Source organism: Zosterops lateralis, assembly GCF_965231275.1.
Source record: "Zosterops lateralis genome assembly, chromosome: 13".
NCBI lineage: Eukaryota > Metazoa > Chordata > Aves > Passeriformes > Zosteropidae > Zosterops > Zosterops lateralis.
Window position 1 is genome coordinate 7,824,665 of NC_139773.1, and position 13,167 is coordinate 7,837,831.

The following is a 13,167-nucleotide window of genomic DNA, read 5'->3' on the forward strand; positions in this document are numbered from 1 at the left end:
TGGAGACCTGGAGTGCAGGAGCAGTGCCAGGCTGCCTGTCCTCACAGCCACTTCCACCAAAAGGCCACTGGTGTTTGACAAGCACCAGTCTCCAAGGACATCAAGGTGCTTCCAGACGTGCCTGTGCTGCACATGGCCTTTCAGAACTTGTCACTGCTGAATGATGATAGCATAAGTTATGCTTACTTACGGAGGCCATAATGAGTATGCAGGATCCTCTCAAAACTTAGCATTTTACCAAATGAAAAAAAATCAAGCTGCTGCTGGTTTTTGGTGACACAGAAGTGCATATTAATAAGCAGTGGAACATTGGGTACAAGCCTAGAACAAATGTCAGACAATTTCAGTAGGGGAATTACTTTTGTTCTTTTGTTCAGCACAATCTTCAAAACACAGCCTGTGCAGGAGAGACTGTGCACCAGCTCATTTTCAATGACTCAAAACATGACAAGACATGGAAAGACAAGCCTGCAGCTTATGTAAAAATTGCTCAGTGTAAGTAAACAGGTTAGGCATGGCATTCTGCACACAGTGAATACTAGAAATATTAAAAATACTATGGAGTGCTTCCAGGTATCAACAGTGCTTCAGAGTAAAACCCAGCGTGCCTGTGACTGCAACATCCAGTTCCCAGTCAGTCACACTTACGTTTTGTCCAGGGAATCCATGAGAGGCCGAAGCACAATCTCAGCATCAATGGCTGCACTGTTCTTATTGGCTGCTGCATTCCCATTTCCTCTCATTTGATTCAGTTCATTGCTCATTTGTCTTACACAATCTTCAATAACAAATTGGAAACTATAGGATGGGGAAATAAAAAGGAGAATGAAAGAATTCTGTGAGAGAAAACAATAATGATGATTTTGCATCAGGTTCTTCAACAAGACTTAAATATTTTCTGCAATGATGCAATGTTCAAAATTGAAGATACTGTGGTGTTACATCCTGAAAATAAGTTCTACTGAGAATCATAGCTCATATAAGTAATTCATGCTGTGTTTTGATCTTTTTGGTGTCTTTCTTCCATTCTTCCACAAATTTCATACCCTTGTAGGTGTGCCAGATATTTATTTTCTGAAAGCAACAGATGTATCACAATCTATAGGTTAGATTTCAGCTAGAAGTCATCAAGATTTCAATTTTGGTGTGAAAGGATGATACAACCAGGTGATGATAAATAATTTCTCTCTTGATGGTTAATGGGAACCAAGCTTTGATATTCTTCTTGAGGTAAAATAAAAACTCCTACTGATTTTGCCTTGTCTGGCTTAATTTGACCTTTTCCAGATTTTATACAGTCGATGCCATCAGAAGGTTTGTTACCTCTTTGCAACTACACAGAGTTAAAACCCCTGGACTGTTTAAAATAACCTTTTGCAAAAAATCCCCTTGCTTAGAAGTGCTCAGACTCTTCCTCTTGGGAGGAATCTTTTTCACTTCAAGGTGACTGTGAACACATCCTTCCTCCGCAAGTTTGTATCTGCTCTGAAAACTGTTCTGGTTCCTAACTGATCTAGCTGAGTGTCTGACAGTCTTAAAGTGCTATTGATGTGATAATCTTTGGACAACATATTGACAAAAAGCAGAAGAGCAGTTAATCAGTCACCAGTTCAGGGGCAGGAAGAGTCTCTGCACACACAGTAACTTGATTTTTGAGTTGATTTACAATGGATCAAAATGGTTTAGGATTAGTTTATGAAGAGAAATGCAAATCAGAGGCAAAAATATACAGGGCCTGTTAAGGGGAAAAGATAAATGGCAAAGATTAACTTGAGGAAAGTGAAAGAGAATTTACTGTGAGAGAAAAGAAACAATCAGCTGTTCCAGTGACATGGCTAATTGTAAAAAGAAAATACAAACCTCCATGTGAAATCACCGGAAAAATCAGAAACTTTTCCAAATGCACTTGGAAGTACACTTACCTACACACTTTAAAGCCCTAGATAAAATCAACACGAGGCAGCTCTTGAAACTGCTCATGGAAATTCTTGGGACCAGTCCCTCCAACAAAAGCCAAAATAATGCATTGCCTTTCTTGACATTAGACATCTTTCCAACATTGTTAACCTCACAGACCCAAGCAGTAAACCGACCCATGAGGAATGTTCTAGCTATCTGGAGCATATCCTACACTGAGCTATTCTGGGTTTGCTTTTGCAGAAACCTAGTTGGCTCATTCAGAAAGAAGCCCTGGAAAGAAATAATATTCATGCACTGTCAATGATCCGAGAAGCAGAGCCTGGGAGCAAAAATACAGCAAGACAATACAGCAAACTAAGCACACTCAGAGAAAAGCAGACTGTCCACCCAGACTGCCCAGTGATGGATTAAATCAGCACTACAGACTTTGCTTAATGAGCACCACTACAGCACTAATCCCTCTTTCTTAGATTTCTTTCTAATTTGAAGCAAAAGTAACTTGCTACTTCTTATACCACAAACACTGCTGGCACAGCACCATACTCATTCAGGACTGCAGTGTGCACTCTGATTAATGAAAGGTTTTGAGAGTAAGGCTCAGTAGACAATTTTTGAAGAGCCACAGGCGAGCAAATGACCCAAGAAAGCCATTCCCAATGACCACTTGAAGCAGGCTAAACACAGGCAGATATCCCTGGTTGAAGCAGGCCACTTGGAAAAAGCTGTCAGTTTCAGGAAGTAACATAAACATGGTCAGAGACGAAAGTTTAACAAAGCACATCAAGCAAGTAAAAAATAGTGACTTAGCTTTCCAAAAGGCAGAACAAAAGCCATCAGCCTCACCTCTGTAACATGTCCATGCCCACAGACGATGTTCAGTTGTCTTTAGAGCGAGGTTACTGTTATTTGTTTCAGTCTAAACACATACACACACAAATGCACCCCACTCCATCAGGGCAGGAGCAAGCCATGCCTCAGGACATCCAAATAACCACCCAGACTTCATCAACGAGGGAGAGTTTTTGAGCAGGAATATTTCTCTAAGGTTTGCAGTGAAATGGGTTTGTTACCTTGCAGCATACGTTACACTGAGTTCATCCAATACATTGCTAAGTTTCACCTGAAGTTCTTTTAGAAGAACACTAGCTTCAGTATCCAACTGCAAAGAGATAAATAAGATTTTATTTATACACTAGGTTTCTGGGGTTTCCATTACAAACAATGAGTTAGGAATTATATGCAAAGATATACTGCACTATGGAAAACCAAATGTGGAAACACCTGCTGCAACACAGAATTGCTTTAGTAGGCTTTGAAATACAGTTACCATTAAAAAAAAATATGGAAAAATCTTTGATTACAGTAGGGAATATTTATATTGTTAGAAATCAAAACTGTGCCATTGAAGAATGACTTTCTGTGGGATTGTGGAAACTGTGTTGGCAGTCACAAGGAGAGAACTACCATTGTCAGGCCACTGGTATTCAATAAGGCACACCAAGAGAAGGATGCAGGAAAAGTCAGTGCTCATGTTAAAATTAATGCAGATGCCTTCATATTTTTATTGGTTTTGTACATTTTACTACTGTTGATATTTTGTTTTGTGATTTGCATTGAAGTTGTTTCCATATTTCATACGTTTCCATACTGCAGTGTAAAATTAGAGCAGCCAGCACTGAAAAAGATGGCTTGAAGACTATTCATGCCAATTCTACTGACAGAGTGTGTGGGAAGAGACTCCATCGAATTTCAGTACTGCTGTTTCTAAAAGCCATTGGGCAAAACAAAATTCAAGCACAGAGCAACACATTCTGATGCTCTGATAAAGGTTTTCTAAACATAGGAAGAAAGTCAATGCAGGGGAGAAATATGTTTTTACATTTACAGGGATGAGGATCCATGCATAGATATTTAATCAAAAAGGTACCCTATTGCTATTGATCAGCTAATGTGTTTATTTGCTATGGATTCTTTTTCAAATATCTCTCTGATCTTTAGCACTCAGGAAAACTAGTTACAGCCCATTCTGGGATAAGACAGATGATCATCAGGATCAACAGCTGAATGTAAATTAATAGCTGATGCTCCAGGTCTTTCAGCTGCCTACATCACAGTGTTAAGGAATGATTTTCAATGATAACCCGTAATTGTGGACTCTGTTCTGCAGCAAGGTCAGGTACAGATCTGACAATCTCAAAGGACAATGCACATTCAGAATACATAATCAGGGCTGTTTCTATTTGTGTTTTTCTGTCTTTTAACTGCATGAGTAGTGTTTGGTGCTTATTTTTCCTCTGGTGCTTCAGAGCACTGTGGTGCAGCAGGTCAGTTCTTTTCTGAGACAAGGGGAAGTTGTTGGAGCACACTGGATAATTTACATGACACTACACAGGAATTCTACAGCAAAGCAAACTGAACTAGATCCAATGATCTACTGTGTTTTAATCTTAGACAATCTTTTATCTCCTTAGATGTTATGTGTGGGTTAAAACCATGGAAAATCCAAGATTTTTACTACAGGTTTTAACAAGAACCTGAGTTAGGTGACAAGGGAGAATTACCACACATCCTTTAGAAGATACTCAGTGTTGTGTGTAGCACTGTTCTAATCTGAGAAGCTCCTATTTTACTTATTACTGTAAGTACTTACTGTGACTACTTACTGATTTAGTTTTGAATTACTTTGCATTGAGAGAACTTCTGTTGCCTCTGTATATCTTAGTAGGGTCCCTGGCAGATACACTTTGACAGTTCACACACTTAAAGTGATTGCTTCCCTTCATATGAAGAGCAGGAATTAAAAAGCTAATTTTACTGCAATGTCTATATTAGTAAAAAAATTAAGACTTTACTATCGAAGGCAAAGATTTTTCCAGGAAATGCATTTCACTAGGGAATTACACTGTCTCCTTTGGAGGGATACATACAACCCCCAAATTTAAGACCACTAGAATATAAACATTTAACAAACACTGAACACACAAGCATTCACGCTGAACATGGTACATGTCAAGGAAAACACAAAATACCGGGCAAGCAGAAGACACAAAATTTCTTAGCAGATCATGCACACACTAGAGAATAACCTTGTTACTGGGCCTATAGAGGTCAATCTAGTTACTTGCTACCAGAGGTTGTTATGATAACCAGAAAACACAATGTATCTGCTAAATTCACCTGGAACTGAACTTAGTCCAGCCAAAATTGGATTAAACGCTAAGGCCAGATTGTGGACATTACACACATTATAGAAGGGTGCATGCAACTGCTCAATATTGTAGAGGCTTTGTGCTCACAAATTGCATGAACAAGTTTGTGTGTGCACAGCTGGAGGCATCTGGCAGGACCTCCAGCCCTGTGTGTACACATGCTCATGCTCATCGATGAGGGGGCACGGGGAGGAGTGTGACACAAAGAGGTATGCGGGCTCCCGGCCAGGTGTGGAGCACCTGGCCACGGTGGCATCACTAACAACACGTCAGAAAGATTTTTAAATGCTGCTTCTCTTTAGGTACTGGAAAATATGGTGATTTGAGTGTCTCACCAGAATAAAATGTGCACTTTTCATTTATTTTAACATGTGCCTTCTGTGTGCTAATGACTGTCCTCAGGCATCATCCAAATATGCCACAGCATGACCTGCTGCTTTTTCCTGATATGGCAGGGCTAAGATGGAAGCATGGAAGTGAGACCAAAGGCAATGCTGATCAGCATCTGAGATGATGTCATAGAGGGATATACGGACATGAAAATGAGTTATTATGGTATTGGGGAGTTCTCTTTTTCTCTTCAAGTCTTATTTGCTTCATAGAGTTTGATGAAGAAGGAAAATGAAAACTAACAAACTTCCCTGAACATATTTCAGGAAAATAAAAGGAAAAGGCTCTAGCAGATTATTTTGGGGAAAAAAACCAACAAGAAAACCCAGCTATGAGTGTCATTAGTGTTCCATATCTCATTTAAGTACCAAAAGAGAATAGACAACGGATTTATCCCTTGGACAAATGTATTCTGGGTTCCATTAATAGCTCCCAGCATGTGTGGACGAGCCTTAAAATACATTGGGGTAGATTGCTCAGGTTTCAAAATTGGATTTTTTAAAGGAGCAAGCAAGAGTATTTTATTCATAATGTGTAAATCATACTTTTCTATCAATTTTTAATATTCTTGGCTTTTCTAGGCTCATATTTCTGTTATATTACTATGTTCTTAAATAGCAGAATTATTTTTTACCCACAAGAGAATATACTCATAAATTTGTTGGCACACTATGTAAGATTATGTTGATTATTATCTTATCAAAGAAATAATTAGAAGTTTGACTTTTTCTGAATGTTACACAAAAACTGAGAACACATTTTCTGAACAGCTGAAAAAATGAGAAATATCTGAACATCATAGTTTCCAAATTCTGCCTGTCTAAAACTGAATTTTTCACACAGAAAAGCCTTGGAAAAAAATTAAAAATCTGATGAATTTGGCTGCTTTCAATGTGTTAGATGGGGGTATTCCCTGCTGCAATTTAATGTGTGCTAGTATGGACATCCTCTTGTTAACTGCAAATTTGGTGGTGTTTCTGCAGGAAACTACAGAGATGCAAATTACTTTTGCATGAGTTAAATGGAACCTCTCTAATCTGAATTCCATTTAGTTGTAATTTCACAGGTCTAATTACTTATAGTTTCCTAATGGGACCACCTGGTTACTTCTGTTCAGGAAATAGTTGTACATATTTTCTGTATATCTAGCAAAGACACAGGTATTTATCAGCTCCATCCCTTTAGTGGTTCTGTCTCTGACAGACATCACCCTTCCTCCACCCATACCCTGGGGACAGTGAGATGTGAAATGTTTGGCTGCCACTGCTCTGAGGGCACTGAGAAGCACTTGGGCCTCTGTACAAGATGCAAAAATGGGCACCTCAAAACTATTCTGCTGGCCCTCTGTCACCCTATCAAAGTCTTTAAGGCAACATATAGATTCCTACAGGAATTCCTAAGTTTTATATGTAAAGTTGGAACTGAACTTACCAAAGTGGGAATATGATTTATCTACAGTTAATAAAATATTGTCATACATAAACGACCTCATTTTGCTTTACATCTTTTTTTTTTTTTTTTTTGATCCTAATGACTGTAACTCATTTCTGCCATGTTCTGTCATCTGGTATAAAGCAACACAAGCACTGGCTTCTCTTCCTTCTCTTTTATCAGCTTCCAGCTTGTCAGACATGAAAAAAAATTTGAGTGTAAATGTATGCACTCCTTTTGGATGAAACAAATAAGAGCTAAACCAAAATTCTATGATGATGATCTGTTCTTATGTTTTTGGACTTGATTTAAAAAAACCCAAACAAACAGTGGGTTGGATGCACTTTAGTACTCTTTCTTATGGCAGACTGTTCTCATTGATATGATTTGTAAGTACCCTCCCTGCTTTGCTGCAGCAGAGGAGGACAGTTAATAAAGAAGCTCATCTTGTTCAGACTATTTTATTTTAATGGTGGGGGATCTGAGAATCCAGTTTTTTCTCTATTTATAGAGCTCCCTGCCTGCAATGTGCAATAAGCCTGCTCTGAACAGAGGGACTGCTGCTTGATTGTGGTTATTTTGACTGCACAGTTTGAAAGACATACTGCTCACAGTGTGACACTGAGGAGATTAACAGCATTTAATTTTTCTTAGAATTAGTTTTGCTTCAACTGAAATGGGTCTCATTATTTTGCTGAAAATCATCTGACTTTTATGCCCTCCACAAGTGAAATATTAAACTGTTTTTTCCCTTCAAGGAAACTGCTTACAGATTTTATTGCTGGCTTTGTTTCTAATAAGTACCAGTTCAATAAGCCAAATTGGCCATTAGCAGTTGTGCCTTTGGAATAGTAAGGGGAATAAGTATTCAATTGGAGGACAAACATTTTAGTGGCATTTTGATATGGGTGAAAGAAAATTGAACATGAATGTACTTTACTTCAAGAAGTTGCCCTAAAAGCCTGAATGTATTTTTAAGATCTCTTCTCTTAGACTGTGAATCAAAGATGCACTTAAGGCACCTAATGAAGGGATTATAGAAAAGAATATCCAAATTGTCTCCGTGGGTTGCATGTTGCACAATATTTGTAGGAAATTCTGCTTTGATACTGTAACAACCTTAATAATTCATCATCATTAACATCAAAAGGAAACCAAAAAAGGATGAGAAGTCATAAGAACTTTTGAAAGAAAATTGCTATGAAAAATTTGTAATTTCAAAAAAAAATATATAAGGTATTAGGAGCAAATGAAAACCTAATATTTTCTCATGGAAAGGGGGACTTTTAGAGATTCGAGCAAACATCCTGGTTGAAAATAATTTGATCGAAATAGACATGAAATGTGACTCAGCTTTCCTCTGCCCTCATCATTATCCTGATTTATGGACATTTACCTGTTTTCATGAAACACGACATTTAAAATTAAGATTGGATCCAAGACCTAATCAAAAGTACAGAACATAAAAGTGTGGAGAACAAGATTACTTGTAATATTCAGAGAGGGAAAAGGAATAGAACCACAAAACCAGCCACTTCTGGATGATGAATATCTATTTTCAAAGTCTGGTAAGAAATTTGCAGTGACAAAGCTGCAGAAGTTTATTTCCTGTTTATTTCCTGGAGCAGGAAGTATTTTTGCTGTTCCTGGCTCAGCTAAACCTCCATTACCTGGAGTGATTCTGTAGGTGCATCTGGAGGCTGCAGTTCCTAGCATGACATAGGGGACCCATCTCACCTCTGCAGGGTCCCACTGTGGATGTCGAAATATGAAATGCTCTGTTTTCCCATTTTCTCTGTAGTGTGGCCACATTAGATCAAAGTTTTGTGACTCTGTCAAGCTACAGCCTCAAAAAGAAAAAGGACGATGTATGCATAACTTATTTTTTAAAGCCAGCTAGTGGTGACATGGGTAGGATATTCATGTTCTAAGCATTGTTTCTTAACAAGTAGACATGATTTTTTCCTATGGCTTGAAGATACATTAATATCTTCATCATGTTTCAGAACAATAAAAGACTACAGTCAGAAAGGTATTGAAGCACAATCTATGTCCTTTTACTGTTGGACAGGACTTCGGGCACTTTTAAATCTTCTGAAATGAAAAAGGGGGTAAAGCTGAGGATGTTTTGAACTGTTGAGTAACAGCTCTTGGTGCAATGGTATCTTGAATATAAGCAGGATCTCAGATACTGAAAAGTGCACTTAAAATGTTTTATAGATTTCTGTAAAACTCTGAAAGGCTTTGCACTATCTGCCTAGTAAAACTTTTCAGTTTAGTGTCAACTGCATGCCCAAGCATAGCTCTTTTTGATTTTAGATCATAGGGAATTACACAAATGCATCAATGGAAATAATTAGAAAATGTGGCTGTTTTTAGCCTTAGAATATGGTCAGGAATAATAAAAGATGCTTACTATCACAAACCTCATAAGAGAATCTCTCTCCTTCTTTCTTCTGCTCAGTGGATTGCAAGTCAAAGGCATTAGACAAAGACAATGACACATTACAGACAAAACATACCAATACATAAAAAGCAAAGTACAGTCCAATACAAACATTAAAAGAAAGCTGGCACTACAGATTGCAACACAAAACACCCAGTGCTGATAGAACATTACAGATCATTAGCATGTGTCTGTGGAATAGCATTATGTCATTCCAGTATTGTCAGGACACTAAATAGGTCTTGTAGAACTTTTTTTAAAAACATTTTGATTTTCTTTGCAAGTAGAAGTGAAAGCTTTGACTAGGCTGCAAACATGGTGCTAATGATCTCTAAGGAACTTGGAATGAACCAGGAAACAGATATGACTCACCTCCTTCCCTCCCATGGACTCAAACATCTTCTCAAGCTGGACTCTTAATTGCTGAATGTTGTTCATCAAGATACAGGCCTATAGAGAGAGCATCAAATGTGAGATTGTGCATAACCAATTCTTCAGCAGCCCTACATTCATAGAATTTTAGAATCATTAAAGTTGGAGAAGATTTCTAAGACCATCTTCATTCGTACACTGTGATTTTTAGAGGAACTTCCACTGCTGCCTGTCCTTCCTCCTTAACTGACCCTTCTCTTTGGCTGCTCAGCCCGTGACTGCCCACAGAGAGCTGGATTCCATCTCCCAGTCAGCTGGACAGCTTTCACATCCCAGAACTGCATGTCCTGAGCTATCCCAGATAGTTTCTAGTCATACTTAATACAGCTACATCTGGTGATTAATGCAAGTAGCACATCATCATCATCATCATCATCCTGTGGAGAGCAGAGGCAACAATGATCAAAGTGCTTTGGGAGCGACAACAAGCTGCAGGAAAGGGGTTGCCATGTTGCTTGCTAGACCCAGTCTTGGTAAAAAACTGACAACACTGTAACACAGATAATGGCTGATGCTTAAGTATTTGAATAAATCAAGAGGTAGTTCTGTTAATAACGAATAATATTTTAGAAATACGGATTTTTGCATTGCTTGAAAAGCTGGTGAATAAATTAGGCAATAGAACTTGGTAATCATATTATTTTAGTCTAGAAATGTGGCTGTTTAAGCGCATTTTTAAAGGCAGAACACTGTGCAAAAGACATAAATTTCTGTATTTATATAAGTTTAAAAGTAAATTGTTAATAAAATTAAGGAGCTAGTTACAAAAGTAATGCAAGAAAGAATCTATTATTAGAACCTTGTGTATTTATATGACATTATATGCTGGTTTGTTATGGTGCAGATGAAACAATCAGACAACACTTACTAAAAGAACTGTGGCTGGCCAGGGCCAGGGTGTTCTAGTACATGACTGGATCAATTTAGACACTGAAGAAATGCATTTCAATAAAACACATAGACTTTTTTCAGACAATAAGGTGGTGATGGGATGATTACAGTGATTGATACTCATTTGTACCTTTCTAGTTAACAACATGTTCCAATGATGAGCTAAAACATGATGGGATCAATAACATGATTTAGCTTTAATTATTAATGTGTTACTCTCATAGGAATTTGGTGTCAAAGTGTTTCTCCACTGAAGAAAAAAAAAGACATTTGGTCTAACTTCTTACCACTTGGATTATTCCTTCCCAGTGAAGCATGGTGCTCATTCTACAGAGTGCAGCTGGCTTTGTATAGCTGAAATGTCACCTCTCTGCTCATCTCTTATAAAATCCACAAACCCACTTCTATTTGTCTACCGTCTATTAATTTACGATCATTAAGATTGTATCCCTCCTTTCCTGTACTATCTCCTAAGTTCTAATAAACAAATTATTTTGGAAATTACCTGCAATATCACAGATCAACAATTATGACAATTATGGGGGTATAAGTAGCTGAATCATGTTCCTTTTTTTCCCAAACAAATGCAAATGCCATTTGCAAATGCAAAAGTTATGAGAGAAATACTTCACAGTGAACCAGTTTCAAAGTTTCCTTTGAGGCTGGCTCAGGTGGCTCTTTCAGAGCCTAAGCCTACACTGGCTCAATGAAAACTTTGCTACTGTTGTCAGTAAAGACCATTGTTTAAAAACATTCTCACTGTATTTTACTATCACCTACCCTTCAGAATAGTCTGTGCAGCAGTTTACAGGAATGAGACAGATGCAACAACATGTAAAGGTGAGTGGCAAGTACAATAGCAGAACCCACATTTGTTTGTAAATGCTTGACAGGAGGTGGAAGATAAGAGGCTGTTTTTACGTTAGATAAATATCTTTATAGCACCTTTGATATGCTTTTATTTGAACAGTTTATGTGCACATTTTGTAATGTTTAATAAGATTACTAAAAGTATTGACTTGAGAAAGAATGCCAAATTCTAATCTGAATCATAAAAAGTACTCATTTTAATATCTTCTATCAACTTTAATGCAGATGAACATTTATTGTAGCTGAAATTACCAAATCAAATGGACTTTGACTACAATAAAAATATGTGAGGCAAATTCTGTTAAAAAAAAGTTATGTCCCTCAAAGGCATTTGATACAATACTTTATACCTTGTCTAGTGGAAGGTGTCTCTGCTCACAGCAGAGGGCTGGAAGGAGATGATCTTTAAGGTCCATTCCAACCCAAGCCATTCTTTCATTCATAATGAGATTAATTTAATCTAAAGCCTTAATAAAGATAAGTATATGAAGATGACTTCAGAAATTATTCACTCCAACAATTAAAAAAATCCCATTGGATAGGCCAAAAGACTACCCAAACAGTTAGACTTGATGATTCAATGCTTTATTAGAACTAACTTCTTATAGAAAGCAGAGAGCTCTATTTAATATTAACATTAAATTCATAGAAACTCCAAATATTTGATATTTAGCTGCAATAGATGTCTTTCTAAACTCTATTACTGTGTGTATGTTTGTGACCTCTAGACCATCACACTGCCCAAACTATATAGAACACTGGAAGATTTCATGCACAGTGATGTGATGCAAGGACAGCTGAGATCTGTGATGGGCTAAGGGCTGTACCATTAAAGGTGGACAGTCTGAGGATGGGGCTACAGTTATTGATCTGACTACAGATTGGTACAGCTGAACAAAATACTACCAAATACTGCAGACATTGTGCTAAAAGCTGCCTGCCATGGGAGAACTAGCTTTGACTGAATATCAATAATATTGAAAAGCCAGTTCCCAAGAATATTCTCCTTGGTCTTGTAAAAGTATTGAAAATGTTTCAATTTGCTCAACTACATCTTTAGTGTCCATATCTCATTTATTTCTGAGTCCATGGCAATCTGGTCCTTCATTAGGGACTCCCTCGTAAGCAGTGAGTAACAAAGCAGCACAATTTTCTTCTCCCCTCTGCAGTGAAACACAATGAATGGCAGCAGCAGAAACCTCTGCACACATTCCCTGCACAGACAACAGTGATCTTAGAAACTCCCCAATGCACAGACTGATACAAAGAAGCAAGGCAATGCAAAGTGAAAACCCTAAACACAGAGATTTTATTCTGTTTGAGAAATGAGATGAGTTCACCACAGTATTAGGCTGTTATCCACTGCATTTTTGTAGTAATATTTTAATTATTTTATAACTTTAATTTTGATACATACTTAAAAATGTAATTTAATAATTACAAAAATAATATTTTTGAAATTATTAACTAGGATTCTTAACTAATTTCACTTATTGCAGCTTTCACACATCACTGTAAGCAGCTATGAAAACATGCTGATCTCCCTCCATTCATGCTTTTTCATATAAAGAAGTGATT

At 37.5% G+C, this 13,167-nt stretch overlaps 1 protein-coding gene across 9 annotated transcripts in view; it reads right to left on the bottom strand.

Moving 5' to 3' along the window:
• Nucleotides 1-13,167, bottom strand: part of UNC13C (unc-13 homolog C) — a 179,196-nt gene that overhangs the window by 20,243 nt on the left and 145,786 nt on the right. For all 9 annotated transcript variants that reach the window (XM_083870705.1, XM_083870706.1, XM_083870702.1 and 6 more), the window contains 3 exons: nt 9,769-9,846; nt 2,991-3,079; nt 649-798 (listed from right to left, as the gene is read on the bottom strand). In XM_083870705.1, the coding sequence (XP_083726831.1) occupies nt 649-798; nt 2,991-3,079; nt 9,769-9,846 (317 nt within the window). The remainder of the gene's footprint in view (nt 1-648; nt 799-2,990; nt 3,080-9,768; nt 9,847-13,167) is intronic.